At 48.9% G+C, this 19,471-nt stretch overlaps 6 protein-coding genes across 6 annotated transcripts; 2 read left to right on the top strand and 4 right to left on the bottom strand.

Moving 5' to 3' along the window:
* Nucleotides 1–838: 838 nt before the first annotated feature.
* Nucleotides 839–2,238, top strand: ENH_00003490 (hypothetical protein, conserved; the record flags this gene model as incomplete). The annotated part of the gene is made up of 2 exons (XM_013578056.1): nt 839–1,683; nt 1,860–2,238. The coding sequence occupies 2 exons, from the start codon at nt 839–841 to the stop codon at nt 2,236–2,238; spliced, it is 1,224 nt and encodes a 407-aa protein (XP_013433510.1).
* A 2,217-nt stretch (nt 2,239–4,455) lies between these two features.
* Nucleotides 4,456–7,331, top strand: ENH_00003480 (DNA/RNA-binding protein Kin17 containing protein, related; the record flags this gene model as incomplete). The annotated part of the gene is made up of 11 exons (XM_013578055.1): nt 4,456–4,581; nt 4,794–4,915; nt 5,093–5,204; nt 5,386–5,475; nt 5,631–5,741; nt 5,888–6,049; nt 6,210–6,406; nt 6,496–6,594; nt 6,746–6,824; nt 6,986–7,133; nt 7,273–7,331. The coding sequence occupies 11 exons, from the start codon at nt 4,456–4,458 to the stop codon at nt 7,329–7,331; spliced, it is 1,305 nt and encodes a 434-aa protein (XP_013433509.1).
* Nucleotides 7,332–8,579: 1,248 nt separating this feature from the next.
* On the bottom strand, nt 8,580–8,822 carry ENH_00003470 (hypothetical protein, conserved; the record flags this gene model as incomplete). Its single annotated transcript, XM_013578054.1, has 1 exon — nt 8,580–8,822. The coding sequence occupies one exon, from the start codon at nt 8,820–8,822 to the stop codon at nt 8,580–8,582; it is 243 nt and encodes an 80-aa protein (XP_013433508.1).
* On the bottom strand, nt 8,822–9,860 carry ENH_00003460 (hypothetical protein, conserved; the record flags this gene model as incomplete). The annotated part of the gene is made up of 2 exons (XM_013578053.1): nt 8,822–9,038; nt 9,127–9,860. The coding sequence occupies 2 exons, from the start codon at nt 9,858–9,860 to the stop codon at nt 8,822–8,824; spliced, it is 951 nt and encodes a 316-aa protein (XP_013433507.1).
* Nucleotides 9,861–9,893: 33 nt separating this feature from the next.
* ENH_00003450 (hypothetical protein, conserved) lies at nt 9,894–14,731 on the bottom strand (the record flags this gene model as incomplete). Its single annotated transcript, XM_013578052.1, has 6 exons — nt 9,894–11,614; nt 11,756–12,208; nt 12,398–13,021; nt 13,248–13,610; nt 14,053–14,257; nt 14,375–14,731. 6 exons carry the CDS (start codon nt 14,729–14,731, stop codon nt 9,894–9,896), a joined length of 3,723 nt encoding a protein of 1,240 aa, XP_013433506.1.
* A 1,990-nt stretch (nt 14,732–16,721) lies between these two features.
* Nucleotides 16,722–19,122, bottom strand: ENH_00003440 (hypothetical protein, conserved; the record flags this gene model as incomplete). The annotated part of the gene is made up of 4 exons (XM_013578051.1): nt 16,722–16,859; nt 17,149–17,209; nt 17,903–18,123; nt 18,661–19,122. The coding sequence occupies 4 exons, from the start codon at nt 19,120–19,122 to the stop codon at nt 16,722–16,724; spliced, it is 882 nt and encodes a 293-aa protein (XP_013433505.1).
* Nucleotides 19,123–19,471: the final 349 nt, after the last annotated feature.

Below are 19,471 nucleotides of genomic sequence, written 5' to 3'. Positions count from 1 at the left end.
GCCCTGTAGGCCGGCTCCATATGCTGCAACTGTGCTGTGCCTACTGGCACCCAGAACTCCGTGCAGGCTAACCGCGTACAGGCTTTTATTAGCTGCGTGCACCACACCACTAGCCTTTATCTTAAAGCAGTGGTGCCTCCCACATTGAAATACTAAGGCACTCAATGAGCGTTCCCCTATGAGCCTTTGCTTTCCAAAAAAAATGCACCCCTCCTTGTCGCCGAATTAGTAAGCAAAAGGAAAATCTTGGGTGAATTTTTCAATAGCATGGCAGGGACCGGCGAAGGCGCTGAACTCTGAGCTTCCTACCTTTAACCAGATCTCTCGTTGCAACTAGCAGGCTCACAGTTTAGCGCCTCCTTGAACCGGTATATCGTGCCTTGTACATGATGGCGCAAGCAGCTTCACAGGAACGAAAAATCGGAGAGGCCATAACCTAATGAAGAGTAAGTTGATGCCACCCAAGAAACTACTTAAAATGACTCCTTTTGTATCCGTACGTGAACACGCTGCGCTGCAGTTGTAGTGGAGGGCCCTGCGACATTAAAGCTCTAGAGCGCTAATAACTCATGATTACAGTAACATAAGCCAAATACACAAATTGTATGTTATAAATTTGTAAAGCATTGTAAAAGCAGCAGCCCTCGCTGTAGAGAACCAGTGTCTGGTCTGGCCTCGATCATCGAAGCACAGAAGCTGATCCACCACTCGAACTGGATGATCGCTGCTCGTTTCAGTTATTTCGGAGGGCGAAACGTGCTTTAGCTCTTCTATTCATATCTTCTGATCTTTTTGGTATTATTTTTCAACATTAAGTCTTTATTAATCCAGTGTTACAATGCGATCCTCGCAGCGTCCGCGCCTCGCGCCTCTAGGCGCGATAATGGTCGCACTTTTTGAACTTGCTGTTGCAGATGTTGGCGTTTACTCTCCTGAAGGAAGTATGGTGAGAGTATTAAACACTTTAGGCAGCAACATGTGGTACATGAGTGCGGAGGGCTGCCGTGTGGGCCTGCCAGGTAACCTGGTAGTGACACCGAGAGCGGGGTCGAATGCAGAGGGGGGTGAGCTTCTGGACCCAATGTTTACTGGTCCACACCTTTGCTCTTGGTTGTCAATGATGGAACAAGCTCATCACAGTATGAAGAAAACATGGGAAAAAGAGCATGAGCGGCAGCGGTCGAAGGTGCCGCGCTGGAACCTTCTTCGGCGCTATTCTATGTGGAAGCGGGCATTTCCGGAACTGGTTTTTGACGTCGAGATCCGCTACATCGATTTATGGAATAAGGATAGATTTGGCCTCCCTTTGCCATGGGCCACGGCACTCTTCAGGTACCAGTGCCCTGACTCAAAAACAAGCTACGGGCTGTTTGACCATCTTTGCGGCGCTGTTTTCACGCAAAGTCCGGACAGCAGAGTTCCCTCCGAAGTCTATCTTCTCATTCAACCGCGTCAGGGCTTTAACCGGCCCCTGCAGGTCAGCGCCAGCAACTGGCAGTTCGTTTCAGGTGCACTTGCGGGCCTAGGGAACTTACGAAAAAACCGTTCGAACGAGAAAGAGGAAGGAGTCGTCGGTCTTTTGGACACACTAAAGGCTCTTTATTCTAGGCATGAGGCGATCATGACTATACCGGGAAAAATTAACGACTACTGGATGTATGCGGGACGCTGCTACTTCAAGTGGTGAGCTGCCCTTTCCGTTATTGTTGAACAATAAAAACAGCCACGCAGATATACCTATTTGTAGCCAAGGGAGCCACCATTACATATCAAGGTGAACAAGGTAAGAAGAAAGGTAGCGCGAACTAAGCGAACGAAACAAATAAAACGGCAGAAGCTGTCTGCATGCTCCTCCACAGGTTGTTGCGGCTTGAATGGGGGTTCTTCAACGAGACATTCTGTGAGCGACTCCACCAACAAGCCAGTTCTGGAGTCTTAGACGCTGTGAAGGCTGCGTCTGTGGACAGTGTTCAGCTGCATGTCGTGTTGGTGAGCTTATTCCGGCACGAGACGCCGTTGATGTATGGCGTGGTAGACGAGGGAGTTTTGGGTTTGAACGAAGTTTCCGATCATCTCACAATAGAAATAGACACAAGTCCACAAAACGTCCCTGACTTTGAGCGTTCAAAGAGCACAGCCAACAACATAAGAACCGCGAACATGATCTTCAATGGGATCTCAGCGTTCTTGGCAAAGAAGCCCGCATCGAAGGGAAATTCGGTTTCGAGGGACAGTTAACTTCCCATTGTTACAATTCTCGCGAAATGTAGCTGGATGGATTCCTTTTTTGTGAGGGCTGGGAGATGAAGCCGAACAAAACAGAACAGTTCTGTTCTGGTGAGGCTGATGCAATCAGATAGCGTGTGCGGGCTCGCCGCATCGGCATTTTCTGCACATTTGGATAAGCATGCTTTCATGGGAATGCTCTTATGTTAGCAGTTAAGAGACTCTCCTAAGCACGGAGAGCGCCAATGAGGCAGTTGCAATAGTATAGGAGCGACGAAAGCGTGTGCGAAGAAAACTTGGAAGTCGCCGAGGCGCTTCTAGTGCTTTTGCCTATTGCTCAGGGCGGCTGTTTGATTCTGTGGTATACTTAAATTTTTTTCAATTTTTAAGTAGGGAGAAGTTTTGTCTAGATTTGCGAGACCTTTTGCACAAACCGTGTCAATGCGAAGTAGGCCTTTACTGCAGGTGAACGAGCAGTGCCCGTGGGTAATGGAACCGATCACAGCAGCACCTTTTTTCCAGTATCACTGCTAGACTGGTGTCTGGATGAAGCACTGCGTGAGATTTAAACTATGCATTTTGCCGCCTTTTCAGCAGGCGTCATTCGGCATATTAGGTGTTTAGAGTCTCTTTCGCGCAATCCAAGCAGTGAATGGAGAGATGCTTTTCAGTTGTGTCAGACTACTTTGTGCAACTAAGTAGAAGTTTTTATAGATTCGTTTGCTCCGGACTCGCATGCGGTGGCAAGACGCTTTGCGGTGGACATACTGCGTGCCTTCCGACCTACATACGATGTGACAGTCAATGATTACCGAAGGGTACGGTGAATAGCCAACTAATCACATATGATATTTGCAAAGAAAACTTCCTGATGGCCGGTAAAAGAGCACGCAAGACGCTTTAGGCTGCAGGAGGCATTTCATATGCACATTAAGCCAGCTTCGCCAGGAGCGTTTCGGTATCTCGTGTAGGGTCAGAAGCTGCGAATAACCCGAACTGGCTCGTACACTCAAAGGCAGCAGTGTTGTTTTTGTCCTGTGCGGAGTTTAAATGCTTCAATGGTTGCTGCCTTCAAGGCCTACACAAACATACACTAAGGCAGTCTACGTTTGAAGGCAAGCAAAAGGAACTCGAGAGACTCATTTAACCAGCATACAGCTTCGAACCAATGAGTCACACCTGAAAGCTACTCGAGTCATCGGAAGGCAGCAAAACAAACTACGCTAGTGGCGATCTTTGATGGCATTTAACCGCAGCTAGCGCTACTAAGAGTCCCTGCAACAGCGGGCAGGAGCTCCTCAGTGTCTTGAGGCAACCAGCACAAAAGCGCAGATGTTTCCTGAGAGCATTAGTTATGCTATTTGAATGGCTGGGGTATTTGCTATGCCTCTAGATACGCCTCTGACTCAGAAAGACTGCCACAGCATCCATCCCGGATCGAGTAAATCCCACATTGCCTGGGAAACTTAAAAGCAGTTTGGAAGAGTAGTGATAGGCCTATCATTTTTGCAAACAAGTATAAATGCTTGCATGCTCTCAACACTTCTTGTGAAAACAAAGAGGATGCATATGGCTGCCATTGCAGATAATGTAGTTCTGCTGGGGCCTCACGACTGAGGGCCCTCCAACTGCATGCAACACTTGTCATAGTACTTCTGTTGTTAAGCAAGCGTCATTCTACAAAAGTGTAGTGAAATGAGATGCATACCACGTACAAACTGGAGCAGAAGGGGTTTCTTGCTGGTACACTTCCGGAGGTATGAGTGCCCAGGTACTGCTTCCCTCTGAACTGCGAGAAGTAGTGTGGAAGTCGGTGATGACGAACAAAATTTGGATTTTGAGAACTAGGATGAGTTTTTGACTTCTCTGTCGTTCCTCATTATTGTCACCTCAGCCATGCGCCGCTGCAATGCAGCTTGGAAGAAGCAGCAGCCGCCTCCCAAAGACTGCCAAGTTGACGAGCAGCCTTGCACTTGAAAACACATGGCATAAGATCTGCTGAGTAGTCTGATTATTGATGCAGAAGCTCCTTCGTTTGCCCAACAACTTCTCTCTTCACGGCATTTCAATGCGCTATCGTGCTTCCCTCATTTTTGGTGTCTTCTTCAGACATAGCGGGCGCGACAAGGAGCGACTACAGCGCATTCCTTCCTGGAGAGCCTCTGCAGAGGCCCTGGGTAAACGCGCAGGTCTAACAGCTGCAGACTTGGAACTCTCCCCCTAGGTCCAATGCCCAAGGCGGAGTTTGGGACGCCAAAATGGATGAGCAACAAGATCAAGGCCTCCGGCCTCCAAAAGCTGCGCTGGTACTGCCAAATGTGCCAGAAGCAGTGCCGAGATGAGAATGGTTTCAAAGTAAGGCCATAGCAGCGCTCTTTACTGGCGCGATAGCAGCAAGGTCAATCGCCAGCGGGAGTAACACCCAGCCGCAACAGCGACACTGCATCCGGCACGAAGGCACTCAGGCTGAGATGCTGGCATTCTGCGGATTGTGCTACGGCGTGAGTACTTTTGTAACATCTGAGTCCCCTGTTATGAAGTCTTTTGCAAATATGAGTTCGTCGCAGTGTCACAGGATGTCAGAAGGCCACCAACGGGCAATGCAGCTATTCATTCAGCGCCCTGGGCACTTCATGGACGAATTTTCTCGGGAATTCGAGGAGGAATTTATGAAACTTATGAAAACGAGGTGCATATCGGGTGCACCCCGTTTGTTTGGTGTACTAGTTAGCACATGCGACCACTCTCCAAGAGCGTCGTAATGTTTAATTGACGCTCTTCAGAAACCATTTAAAAAACTGCGCGTCTACGATGTCCGGGGGACTAGGAATGAAGTGAGACATCTTGGCCTCTTTCACTTTTGTAGGTACTGCCGCACCCGGGTGTTGGCGAATTCCGTCTACAACAACGTCGTCTGTGATCGGCACCACATCCACATGAATTCCACTATATGGGTGACTCTATCGGAATTTGTGCAGGTAACAGCTCGGCATTTTTTATTCTTGCTTCAGAGGCCATCGTAGCGGTCTATCCTCAAGCAATTCGCTTGGACAACTTATAGTCAAATCCGTTCATGACTGGCCGGTTCGCTTCACCTTTTGTGGAGCGGCGTAGTATTCGTGTTTCAGAGTTACGGGTTGGGTTATACTGTGATTACAGTACTTGGGAGCAACGGAAAAGTGTAAAATTGAGTATACTCCCAAGGGTTGGTATGTGGAGTACATTGACCATGAAGAGTTGGCAAGGAAGGTGAGCAGCATGTGTAGACTCCGATGATAGCACAAGCCGCCCACGGGAGCCATGCGTGGACAAAGAAAGCAGCAGTAACTGTGCACGCAGAGGGTTATCAAGGGAGGAACCTCACTGACCTGCTGCTGCGCATTACAACTATGCATGCGATGCAGAAGGAGTTGGAGAGAAAAAGGAAAATAGAGAAGTCGCAGGAAGATGCTCGCATGGAGCAAATTCAGGCTCTTGTTGAAGAGGCCAGACAACGCGGAGGATTTCAGAAGCCAGTGGGCCCCACAACCTAAAGTGCTTGCGGTGCACGAGAGACCGACAGGTTAAGAAGCACTGCGCAGAATAAGGCGCTGCAGTTGCCTTGGCTTTCGTGAAGCTGCTGCTATTCCTTTTGCTTGTGCTTCTTTTGCTGTGCCCTCAGGAATATACGCCTTTACAGCGAGAAGATGGGCAAACCGTCACACTCAGCATCAGCAAGCCGCGTGAGTCCGCAGACAAAAAGGCGAATGCGCTGCAACTACTGCACGAAAAGCTGAAGCAGGAACGTCAAAGTAAAAGCAGAGGACTGCCAGAGAAACGCAAGGTAAAATCAGTGCGATTGCGTGGCCTTTGTGCGTGCCTCACCATGAGGGCGTGCACGCCGCGCAGTGCGTGCGTATGCTTAGATTTCTTTGTCACTAGATGAACATGCCATTTCTAGGACCTCCATGCGTCTCAGCTGCCCATGGATTACTGTGCTACAGCTTTCGGAAATGGAGGCTCTGGTGGCCGAGGCTGAATGCCAGAAGAAAAAAATGGCAGTATTTGAAGGGAGCCCGTCCTTGAAAGAACGGTCTTCTTCAGCAACAGCTCATAATGACAGCAAAGAGCAAAGAAACAATGATGCCCATGCCAGCTCCGGGCTTCGCCCACCAGCACACAAGCACGCAAGTGCTGACTGGTGAGGCTGCTGAAATCAAAATAACCTGCACAGCGACAGTGTTCGGTGGGCGTTCATATCTTTCGTCATTTGTTATTGCTCTTATGTAGGTGGATACGGCCCAGCTTGATCGTCAAGGTGGTGCACAAGACTTTGGGTGACGGAAAGTACTACAAGAAAAAAGGAGTAGTGAAAACCGTGGATGGCAGGTGAGAATGCGAATGCTAAATTCCTCAGGCAGTAAACCCTGTGTCAAGAACAACAAACCGACCGGTTGTTGTACCAAGACAGTTCAGGCGGGTACTTTTCCCGTGCAGTCAGCAACACCCTGGCTGTCAAATTCCAACGTGCACTTCTTAGGTATTCTGCTGTTTTGGAGATGCTAGAAGGTGGTGCGATCTTGAAGCTCGATCAGGAGTATCTGGAGACAGTAATACCTGTGAGCTAGCTGCGCACTTGACACATGAAAAAAAAACCGAAATTCAGTCCGCTCTGCCACGTGGAACTGACTGCGGAGTTTTATAAGGAGGCTTCCAGATACGGTGTTAACACTTCAGGTTTGCAGAATGCTTTCACTTACATTCTGTTCCTTTTTTATAGGCCATTGGCGGCCGGATCGCTGTGGTCCTTGGCGAATGGCGTGGTCACGAAGGAAGGCTAGAGGCGCTGAACATTGACTCGTACTCGGTGCGAGTGACCTTGGACACAGGACCCCTCTTCAAGCTAGATAAGTACCGGGGCAATTCAGGTGGGTGTAAGCTGATCTAGAAAGCCGAACTACGCACTTTTGATTCGAATGTCACATCCCTTTAAACATTAAAGGCTCTTTCGGTGTGGACATATTTGATGCAGAGCTTGGGCTGTGTTCGCTTCTTTGCCTTGTACAGGAGTTACCGTTGAGGGCTTGCCTTATGAGCACGTTTGCAAGTTGGACGTGCGAAAGTAATTTGAGCTAGCCAGTGGCGTTAACGAAGTACTTGCTCCTGCGTAGCAATATTCGTCTATTGGAAAAACAGCGCCCACTTCAAGTTTAGAGCAAGCAAGCGCCATACGGAATCACTAGAAAGTAATGGGACATATCCGCGCTTGAATGCTTTGTCCACGAGGAAATACAGCACATGCTTTCGCTTTGCTGCCCAGGCCACCTCTGGCGGGAGATTTTTGGCGCAAACCCGCAAACTAGCAGATAGTGCAAGCACTCATTCGCATCGCAAGATTTTGTTTTCTTTCCGCTGCTTTCTGTGGGCTGAGTGGCCTCTTAAGGGAATTGCAGGCGAGCAGAACAGTTTAGCTGTTCCGCTCGCCTGTGATGCTAGGTGTGGGAATGACGCTGCTGTCCCGGTAGGGATGGCGTTTTTTTTTTTTACGACGTGCAACCGCATACTCCTGTAAGCTACTTGCATGCAAGGTGGTCTCTCGGACTTCACGATTACAGGAAATTTCGAAATGCGTAGAACTGAACTTTTGTCTGGAATTTTCCTGGATTTGTGGTCATCGGCATGTGCCCCTCTATATGTATGCATGTGTCCCTCTACATGGATATTTGAGAGCTTGTATGACATTTCTTGACGCTATTATTATGTTTTCTAATTTGCCAAAGCGTTTAGCATGCATATAGGGATTCGTTGCTTTCAACTATGCCACCTCAGACAAGCAGAGGTTTGTAGTGGAGGCGCTGCCAGGCACAGCGGCACGTGCTTTCCGTGCGTACGCCATTTGCTGCCTATTTGGGAGGCTTCCTGCTACGTAAAGGACTTCCGTACTCGTGGTAAGCCTTTTACTGTCAATCGTTGGGGTGGGGTGCTTCTGGCAGCACAGAGCCGAATAATGCAGACATGGCAAAGCGTGAAGTGGAGTGGAACCAGAGCTTTCAAATTCCCAATTAAGCACCGCAACTCGTTCATCTGAAGCGCCGCAAGTGATTCAGCGGCAACTTCAAATTTTCACAAGCATATCTTGGACGCTTCTAGAAAGCCGTGTTTGATCGTCTCGAGGCTGGGAACTCAGTTTATAGTTCTTACATACCCTGAGCGGAATACTCCTGCAAGTGAAGGCTGCGCTAGAGTCGCCCATCCGCCATCGGAACTATACGCTGTGCTGCATATTCTAGCATCTGAGTTACCAATGTAGGCGACAAGAATCAGCAGTAGTGAATATTTACCCTACACCTGGAGTTTGGCGACAGCCGTTGAACTCATTTTGTCCCAACGTTTTCTTCCATGCTTAGTGCATCATCTGCAAGGAGGAAGTCCTTGACTCTTCTCCCTTGTAGCATATGAAGGAGAGGCCGTGCATCAAGATACGCTTCGACTTTAAGAGCTCCTTTTTCAGCAGCCAGAGTCCAATTGCTTTTTGCTATGGGACCGAAGAATAAGAGATGTTCTGCCGCTGATTTCTTCTGGATATTGCTCATGCTCACACTCCTCGTGCTGCTCATTATGCTGGATCGGCTTGAATCGACGTCAAACGATGCTGACGGTGAAAAAATCGCCTAGACACATGAGCGCGACAAAGCACATTAATGTATATCTCGTAGGGAGCTAAATGTATATGCATTATATTTTGTTCACTCGGTCGTTTACTTACGAGATCTGGACTTGATGCTCCGTACCCAAAGGCATCAACTCCAGAGGAAAAGCTATTTTCAAGTACACTGCACATAAGCAACAGGAAACACAAACGCACGTAACTGGGTGGAAAGAAAATAATTTTAATACCAAAGTCGATAGAAAGGAGATAACTTGCAGACGGCTACGCGGAGCAGCCAACAACTGCACTGGCTCGCTTTAAACCCAATCATGGTGAACTGTTCATCATGTGGAGTTCCTTTGTACTCTTTGGTTTGCAGAAGACTTTCCATCATGACCGTTGTGGCATCGAAAATGCCAGCAGCAGCCAGCAGGGTGTCCGTTCCATCCGCTTGCTTGCTCAACCTCTCGCCTAGCCACAGAACGTGGGTTGGTCCTCCAAACGAGCCTACAGCAGCCTCAACTGCCTCTACTGTTAAACTTGCGTACGTCGCGCAGGCCCTGATATTCTCCTGTGACTCTTGCGAGCGCCGTCTCGCTGTTGCTGAATTCCTGCTCCCATCCTCAGAAGGGGTGCATGCGTTGCTTCCTTCAGCGAAGATCACGTCCCACAAGAGTTCAGCCGGAGGCAAATGACACACTAAAAGCGTGGAAACTTCTTTGTCATCTTCAGCTGCCTTGACTCCCATCGCTTCACCTGCTGCAGTGTCCTCAAAGTGACTTTCAGAGAAGTCGCTTTTGGGATTGCCCCTTCTATTTTTAGTGCTATTCCGTTGATTTCCCCCTCCAGCATCGCTGGTTTTCCGCACACGCGCTGGTGTCTCTACTGGAGCGCAAGCTACTGCTTGGGGAGGACCACCAGGCTGCGGATCCACCCGGAAAAGCACCTCAGTAGGCAGTTGTATGATGACGTCCCTCTCATGTGCTGCAGTGGAGAAGCAACGCATGATCTATAAAACATGCATACAGCTTCGGTTTTATCATTGCAGCCATACTGCATTGTACCCACCTATTTCCAAGATGATCTTCAGCTGCTGGTGCACAAATTTGCGCAGTTGTTGTAGCCCGTGAATTCGTGGCTGGATGCTGAAACCGCCATTAGCTATGCTGCTGTTCCTACCACTACCTGCTGTCACTGATTTACAGAGCCGCAGCCAACCCCTTGCCAGCCTGCCTTGCTCAGCAGGATCAGCAGCAGCAGCAGCAGCTGCTGCTGCTGCAGCGCCTGCTGCAGCCTTGTCTGCTTTATAATATGGTTCCACTGCGGAATCTTCTTGTTTTGGCGTTTCTTGCTGATTTGGCTGCATTGCCAGATCCCCGTTCAACGCCAAGCCGCAAACAAGGCTGACAAGGTCTCCTGCCAGGAGCACGTTTGATACGATCGTTCCAGAGACTAGCGTTCTCAGCTTCTGTAACTGCAAAGAGGCCCACTTAAAGAGCAACTCCTGAGAAGCTGCATTTTCAGCTGCAGTCATGGCCGGCCCCATGGGAACCACGCTGTCCCAGTAGGAGCACAAGATTGCGGTGACTCTGTGCTTGATTTGCTGGTCTAGCACAACTAAAGGTTCGTTCACTGCTGTTCCTTCTTGTGGATGTGGACTCGGGTTCAAATTGGCGCCACTGCTTTGCGTCGAAACATGTGGAATGATGCAACAGCAGCTCCTTCTGTCCGTACACAGAGTTTCGAAGCTGCGTTGAGCTTTTCGCATTGCTAAGGCAGCGGCTGCATCTAAGGATTGCCTTCCATGTCTCTCTTCTCTCCAGTCTGCTACACATTCTGATGCGCGCTGCTGCAATGCAGATGAATCAATTCCTAAGAGCACGCAAGCAGCTTTCAAATACGCTATTGCATGGGGACCCAGTGCGCGGGTTGTTGGATTTTCTAGCAGCCAGGGGCTGCTGGCTCTTGCTGTGGCTACGACCCGAGCCAGCGTTTGTGGGGTTTTCTGCACGATTTTCTCTTCCGTCGCAAGTGGCTCGTCTTCCGCTTGGTAGATAGAAGAAGGAGTGTCAAGGACGACAAAATCAATATGAAGCAGCTCCGAAAGTGCAGCGAGCTGCCTTTTCGCGGTTAGGTAATTATATTCATCTGTTTCTGCAACAGTTGCGGCACCATCGTCGTCTCCGTCTTGTGCTGCGTCTGATATCTTTTGATAATTTGCCACAGTCACCTGTTTCTGCAGGGATTTTAGCTTAGTGGTCGCTGCAACGAAGAATTGCTGCCACGAGGGAACAACAAGGAGACAGGGAAGGCCCTCTGCGTCTTCGTATTCTCCGTCTTCAGTTGACGCGTGTCTTTGAGGTAGTGCATGATGGCTTGGTGCAGCCACTTGACTAGAATAAGCGTCATCTACTACAGCTGCGAAGTCTTCTGGGGTCTCAAGATAAACAATAGGTGGCTGAATTTGCTGTGGTTCATCCCCGAATAAGGCTGGCAGTAAGTAACCTTCGACTAGTTCTTGCACCAGTTGCTGCAGAAGCGTTGGGTGCTGGAACTGTAGCTGCTGCTGACGCGTAGAAGATATTTCCAGGCACAACAACAGGCCGTCTCTTGACTCTGGCAAGAGGTCAGCTAGGTAACCTAAACGCTGCTGCAGTAGTTGTTGCATCCAGATCTGCTTTTCAGCCGAGGGTTGCTGCTGCAAGAAAGACAGCAGCTCAGTTGTAGTACTCCCATCAAAAAGTACGACACCTCGTGTACCTGCAGAATAGACATCAGCATGAGTGCATGCAGTTGTAGTCGCGTCTATCTAGCTAGGTTTTGATCTTAGCGTTTCTTTCCCGATAATGCGTAGCTACTTCAGGAAACGAGATAATAAGTTAACGGGTAAGAATGCCGCACAGCCTTTAACAGTGTGCGCTTGTTTCTTAGAAAGGTATTCAGCCATGAGGTGCACACGATGATCTAGAAAGGACGGCAATGGCGTTCGTTGCAACTGTTGCTCAAGGGCTTCATAGGGCAGCCGATGCTGGCATCTGTGCCGCGCAGCTTCAGCAAGGACACCACCCCAAGCTACTGCATTCTGCGCTGCCTCCAACATCATCTGTGGTTCTGCAGCAGCTATAGCTTCATTTAAAAGCCACTGCAGCAGCTGCTCTGCTACATGTTGCCGTGTCTGGGGGCCATCATCCTCTGGTTCGCTGTTGCTTGCAGCTATGGCGGCTGCCGCAGCAGCGACTGCTGCTGCTGTTGCTGTCGCTGAGGTTCTACTGGAATCTTCGGAGGCCTTGCTGTCACGCCTGCCCCGGTTCGCTTGCCGTTTGAAATTCTTTCCTGCTTGTCGTCCTTTTTCATCTGCAGACGCATTAACAGCTGTCACAGGGTTACGAAGAGAGTGCGAAGCCACTCAAACGAGAAGAACCAGAAGAGTCGCTAGATACCAGGCACTTTTCTTTAGCTGAATGGGGGGCCGTCAAGTGCCAACCTGGCCTAACGGCGCCGCCAGAAATGAATAACTCAGCACAGGAAAAAGAATACGCGCACCTTCTATGCAGGCTACTCCTGCCATCTCGAGGGCCTCAGTCAGTGCTGTAGAAAATGTCTCTATCGCATTACTCAACGCCGTGTAGAGTGCTGCTTCAGCTGCCGATATCTTCTCCATCTCTCGCTGCAGCAGCAGTGCTGGGTGCAAGTCCCTCTCTTTTTCTGGGTCTTGCAGCACAAGTTGGGAGTCATCACAGTCACTGAGAAGCTTCCTAAGGCTCCAAGAGAGCTGCTGTTGCTGTGTACGCTCCTCCGCAGGAAGCTGACAGATCTGCTTTTGGAGTGCTCGCATGCTGAACATTGTGATGTCAGCCTTTCCCGCAGCAATCGCATCTGAGAGGGACGGAGCATAGGCTTTTGGTGTTTCCGCCGTCTCCAGTAGAATTGGTGCTTCGGTGACCCTCTCCCCAGACTGTAGCGATTGCACTTCACTCAAGATTTTATAAGAGGGTGAGGTAAAACGAGTGTGCAACAGCTCAAGCTGCTGTCCTTGGGAGCACTGCAAAGACTTCGCTTGATGTTGCAGTAGCAAGAGCGAGTCCACTACTGTTGGTGGGGCAGTGATGCCCATTGATGCATTTACGACCTTAAATACGGCTGTTCTTGCCAGTGGATCGTCCATGCCTGCAACGCGTGGAGGGATAACGGCGGTTGTATCTCAACTACGGAACCGCTGCGCAAGTGCTGTTACTCTACAATGACGGGCGAAACACAAGCACCGGAGGATGCATTGCTACATGTAGTAAAAGCGTTTTTATGGACAAAATAGTGACGCATTTGCGCAGCCCTTGAAGAAGAACCTGCTTTGTCATCTACAACCGGGACTGTCTATGTGTAGTACGCTATTCACTTGTCAGAGCTTCTTCCCGCCTTGCTGCGCAGCAAACTGTTTCCTGTATTAGCACCCGCAAAATATCCTCCGCCGCATCGACAGCCTGTAATCTACAAGTTTCTTTGTCTTGCTGCCAAAGCCCCTCTAGAGGCAGCGTCGGAGCAGAAACAACGGCGACCGTATAAATTGTGCTCCCTGAAGCCGTTCCTGGCGTGCTTGTCGACGACGATACAGTGCAAACACAAGCATTACTAGTTGGGCACACGCGCAGCTCCCAGCGGCAGTACTGAAGACCGCTTCGTCTACTAGAACAGTAGCCAAAGTGCAGAGTCTGTGTATCACCGGGCAAAACGACTCCTTGTAGAGGCCACGCGCAGAAGCCTGCATTCAAAAATGTGTCTCCGCAATCTTCTATCTACATCGAGCTGAATGTAAAGGAAACTATCTCCAGTGACGACAACAGGACCACTTACTCTGAGTACCCTAAGCTTATCGCTGTTAAGTAAGTTGACTGAAGTTGCAGCCTTGCCTGTGTTGTTCCATCGCGAATTGATTGTCCTGCCCAAGCCATGAGTGGATTCAGGATCTTGTCCTTCATGGGACAGCCTCAATGAAAAGAACAAAGCGGTGCTTTCTTCGTTTTTCAAGCTTGTTTCTCCCCAGGCTGTCCCGCCGCGTGGTACTTCCATGACGACCTCTCTCGCGGACAAAGAAAAACTATTCTCTGAGACAGAAGGTGGAGCAGCAGTGAAACGAATCAAAGATACTTCGTTTGATTAAGGAAGTGGATAAACTTTCTTAACGAGTAGGTATGAAGCTTTACCTGCTGACGTGCTTGCCTGGCTAGTTGTGAGTGAGTCCCTGCTAATGTTGCAATTGACAGTATCATCGGTTTTGTTTGAAATCTCCAGTTCCTGAGCGCGAGTCTTCGACCTGTGTGAAAAGCACTTATTTTGTTCCCAAGAGCTCCACCTGCTTGGAATGTACAACTCTTTTTCATCCTTGAATATCCGTTTCGGGGCTTCTTCCTTTCAAGGCAGCGAAGCTCACAAAAATCTAGGCTGGAACATGCAATTCTAGGCATTTGTGGTGCTCATCACCTAATGTGAAAGTGATGAACCAATTTGTGTCAAAACGCGTCTTACGGTTTCGCTTTGGCTGGTGGCGGAAGCAGTAACATTGGACAATCGAGTTTCACCATGTGCAGCAGCAACATGAATAGTAGACGAAAACCGAACGCCGAGCCTCTGGCTCTCTGTTATTTTGTTTTTGTCGTCGTTTTTGTCTAATGGGGGGTTGATGGCGCTGTTGTCATCTTGAGTAGTGGCAGTTCTGTCGGTGCGGTCGTAAACTGGACAGGCACTCGCGCCTCTACCCTCCAAATTCATGCCCGAAAGTCCACTTTCCTGGGGTTTTTGATTGGAAGTCTTATCAGAATGATCTTCTTGCGCCCCGCCGTGCGGCCGAAGCCACACACGATAACGCTTTGTCCTGCTCTCCATTTGCGTCCCAGGACGCCCTCAAAAGAACCCCGGAGACTTGTGAGTGAGATCTTTTCTGAGTATTTTGAGTTAGTAAATAATGTATATTTGCATGCTAAAATGCAGTGCTAGTGCGGGGAAAGCTTACTGTTCCATAGGAGCAACTTCGTCGATTGCGGCAGGCCGGAAACTGAGTAGCTTCAGCTGCGCCTACTCCTCTCAATTCTATCTTAAACATTTCCGATATTTCGAACTATAAGCTTCAAAATATTTGAGGAATCCATCAGAAAAGCCACTGCAAACAGCTACCCAATGCTTGTTTCACAATGCTAGGAGCCACAGTGAGTGACCTCCCTGGCTTGTTTGTTGGGGAGCTCTCGTCAAATTTCGTCGTGCCCCCTAGCTCTTAATATGCTGAAATGAGGGCAATTATATTTAAATCAAATGCTTGTTTACCGGGTTCATCGATATTAGTGGACAAAGCGCGTTGCTCAGTGCTGCTTTGCGTTCACGCGCCGAGCGTTTCAGACTCAACAAGCTGGGTTACGAGCCTGAACACTTGTCACAAAATTTTCTTGGAAGTTCACGGTTTTTTCCCAGCCCTTGATTGGCCCATTTCATCTCATCTTCTCAGAACTCACCTCTGCAGGCAGCCCTTTCCAAACATGTAACAATGAGCGCAACAATAAATTAACTGAAAATCAGAAGCTTCGGCACAATAGAGCAACGCCTACAACTCTGCATCTCTGCATCAGTGCCCGAATGGTGCAAACGCAAGTACGCAAAGACTGGCTGCACAGGACATGAATAAGGCAGCTTTGTAGGCTGTTGTGATAGCCTTCAAAGGCAGGAGCCTGCCGAGTTCAGCTCATTTGTTTTAATATGCAGTATAGTGGGCTAACTGTGTGCTCGCCCGCCCTATCGAACGAAGTTTTTTGTTAACGAGGAGGGATGCTCCTGAAGCTGGGTAACACTAAGTTAGCGAGTTGGCCCCCTGGAAATGTTTTCGTTTGGGCTTTAAATGGCAGGTTTGGCTTTTAATTGAGCCTCAAAGGAAACCAATTCTAAAGCTACGGGTGTGGGAGCGCATCATGGGGCGTCTAACCAGCTATAGTTTTCTCTAGAAGCGATGAAACGCATTACATGCCGGTTGCAATGATCCCATTGGCACGAGAAGGGCAATGTGCGAAAAATTTCTTCCAAAAAAAGCAGGCGAAATCGCACTGCAGGCATTTCAATGACAGGGAGTTCTGACCGTTACGATTTGGTGCAACACTTTGTCTCATTCCAAGAAAAGACTGGTACTGTTGCTGAAGTGGTCCTGGCTTACACCATTGTTATTTACCATGCAGGCTACATAACGAGTGCAGCACTATAGAGAAGGGGCACTATCAAAACATTGGATGCTAGGACCTTTCATGGCGTCTTTCGTTGTAGTTGGGCTAGACTGGACATCGGGAGTTCGGACATTTTTAGCGTGTATTTGCGCCAACTTTGCTGCCCGAGTGTTCAAGAAATTTGTCTCATCCAATTAAAATAGTTCTCGCCCATGAAAACTGCCAATACAGACTGAAGGGGACGACGGGCCATAGCCAGCCGGCTTGCTTAAAGATGTGGAGTGTTCTATAGGAAGGCATAAGACAACAACTGTGTGATCCGACGAGTTGATGTACTCTGAGCCCTTTTGCTCACTCTTGTGTTAATTTTCGAGCTATGCGTGGTGATTGTGCAGGGCCTCACTAACAACTGCAGCAACGATGTGAGCTTTTAAATCATCCAATTGTTTCTTCTATTCTTTTCTAGAAGTGACGCCCTACACGTAGGACTCACCACATTAGCTCCAGCATGCGTCGCTGTGTGATTTGGTGGTCGAGCGCTTCGCGATAGGCTCTCATGGCGTCTAACCGTGATACACGTCTGCAGGCATACAATTAACAGTGCCGTAAAATCCAGTGTCTGCTCCATGGAGCAGGTGCTCACGTTGCTCTTCTAAAGTGAGAAGCTGCGGGTCTTACTCCTGCTGAAGCAACGCACGATGCTGAGCAACTGCAGCTGTAACTCTCTCCCTTTCGAATGCCTTCTCGCTTTCCCTTGCTGCTCGGAGTGCTTCACGCTGCTTGACTTGCTCTGTAGCGGCGTAGAAGGGAAGCTTACATCGTTGATATATCAGGCAAACGCATGTAGTATTTGCTCTTAAAGGAGGGAGACAAAAGCAGGGAGTGTGAAACGGCACAGATATGCTCGTCTCTGCTCTAAAAAGAGAGAGTCAAAGCAGGGCGTATATACGAGTTGATAAACCATCCTTCAGCACAACAACTTCCATCCCCCCATCATTAGAAATGTTCAATGCACTGCTGCCTTTTCTCGACACTTGAATAATTAGTGCCTATCTGCACAAATGCTACAGTGATATGTCTAGCTGAACGCAGGGGCCATACCTCTGCACTCAGTAGCCACCGCGCGTTCTCTTTGGCGCCTTGCAGCGTCTGCCTCTGCACGCTGAAGACAACACAACAATCACTAAGTAACTCCACGGGAAGAACCGGTGCTGCAAGGCCAAGAAACGACAGTGGAGCATAAATAGCCGTGGCGGGCTACAACCGAGCAGCTAAGAACTTTTGTATCTTCGTTTCGGTAAGTTTTGGACTCGCTGTTGCTCATGAAAGAAAACTAATGGGTGCAAGACCTGAAGCTCTTCTCGACGTCCCGCAGCGAGCTGCTCCTCAATGCACAAGGCATCTAATTTCCGAAGTTCTAGGATCTGCCGCTGTTTTTCTTGTTGCATAAGCTGAACGCCCAACATCACATGACATGTTTTCGGGATTCATAGAGTCGCAGTCCACATATGCGTTGCCGTGCGCGCTCCGGGGTGCGGCTCCCAATTCCCCTAATACGCAGGCTACCTTTTAGATGGAGACACGGTAAGAAGATAGGAGCTTGAATTTTTATTGCTAATCGGCTAGCGGCCAAGTGAATTAATGCCTACAATTCGAACATTCTCCGAGTTCTCGATTTCTATTTCCCTGATTAGTTTTGCACGCTCTTCTGCCTGATACCCAATTTTGGCTTGTGTAGCTAGCTGCTGCCTGGAATCAACAGAACTGCTTTCGTCCACAGCCTTGAATGTAGAGGGCATGATAGAAAACAGGATATTGCAGGCAAGCAGTCAGAACAGAATGACGGTTGGCTTACCTTTCAAGCTCGGCTTCTTCCAATTCTCTTCTGTGGCGCTCTTCCAGCTGTTCAGCAAGCACAGCATCCATTTCTCTCCTTCTCTCTAACCTGTCTTTCCTTTGCTGTAGGCGTTGCTCGGCAGCAGCCTCACTTTCTGCTTGCAGGCGACGAGCTATCGCTTCGTTTTCGGCCTTGAGCCTCTCCATCTCTTTTTTTCGCTCTTCCTCTCTCTCGCTAATCTAACATGGTGAGAAGTTAAAAGGACAAAATGCGGCACTCATATCGCGAGTGTTTGTGAAGCATAAGCACATATGTAGCAACGTTTCTGTGTCTACTGTTATCACTTGCCTGATCGAGCAAGGCAGCTTTCATTTGTTGGGCTTTCTTCATATTAGCAAGAATCGCCTTCTTTTCACGCAGCCGTTTTTCGTTCAGATTTTCCGTCCATAGCGCCTGGAGCACTTCTTCTTCTGCATACTGCTCCTGCTTCTGCTGCTTTTTAATAGCTATCTGCATGGCGTTTGCTGCCAGCATCTGTGCAACAAGCACGCTAGTTTCGCGTAGCAGAAGGTGTAATATTGCCCAAGACAACTTCCCCTTGCAAGCGAAAAGTTTAATGAGTGTTTCTACCTTCTAGCGAGTTTGGTGGGGAACCGCTCTGCAAGTTGGCAATATTGCTTGAAAGGCTATGAAGAGGAATTAGCACATGCTTGTGCAGTTACCCCTCTCATTTCTCATATGAAACGCAGGGTGGAAGAAATGGAAGGATAAGATACCTCCTTAACGAGTTTCCGGTGTTCCTGCAAGCGCAGATCATCCTGCCCTTGCCTGTGTCGAAGATTGTCGAGGCGCTTGTCCTCTTCATTCCGTTCCTGGTCACGCTTTCGTCTAAGCGCTTCAGCACGCTGCATCATAGCGTGTTCCCTAGTTGCTGCACTCTGCTGCAACTGCCGTATCATAGCTTTTGCTTCGTTTTGCTCTCCTTCAAGCAGTGCTTTCAATTTGCATCTTCTCTCCTCCAGCCCAGATGATAGTTGACTTCTCACCTCACACACTCTTCTGCGCAGGGTAGCCGCTGCGGCTGCAGCTTCACGCCTTCTGAACACCTCTGCAATGTGTTGTATTTCTTTCTGGTGATTAACTACGTCCAGTGCAGCTGCTAGAAATTCTTCCCTGCGTCGCATTAGCTTTTGCTCGCGAAGAGCTCCCGATACAATGGCCTGGCGAGACAATCCCATTGTTATACAGTAGTAAAAATTTCTTCAGAAAAGCACTGATTGGTATGCAGCTTCTGGCTGCTGCTCTGATCCCTGTTTCGGGGGTTCAGGTTTGGCTGTTCCCTATGGGTTTTTGCGGATACAACATGATGCGGGCGAACAGACAGTAAAGAGATAAATTGGAGCCTTTCTGTACCCTTCAACAGTGTTTCATTTGGGAACATCCACAGTAGAAAAAAGTTGCCGATTTTCAACTTGCCGGCAAGTTCTAGGACACCAAGAACAGGCTAGTAGACTCCACTGAATCGGCGCCGTAAGGTTTGAATTTAGTTGTGATCAGGATCTCCAGGCACAATGAGTCAAGAAAAAA

This window comes from Eimeria necatrix, genomic scaffold (assembly GCF_000499385.1).
Source record: "Eimeria necatrix Houghton genomic scaffold, Enh_scaff10, whole genome shotgun sequence".
Taxonomy (NCBI): domain Eukaryota; phylum Apicomplexa; class Conoidasida; order Eucoccidiorida; family Eimeriidae; genus Eimeria; species Eimeria necatrix.
Note: the sequence above shows the minus strand (reverse complement) of the source record. Positions and strands in the feature narration are given on the sequence as shown.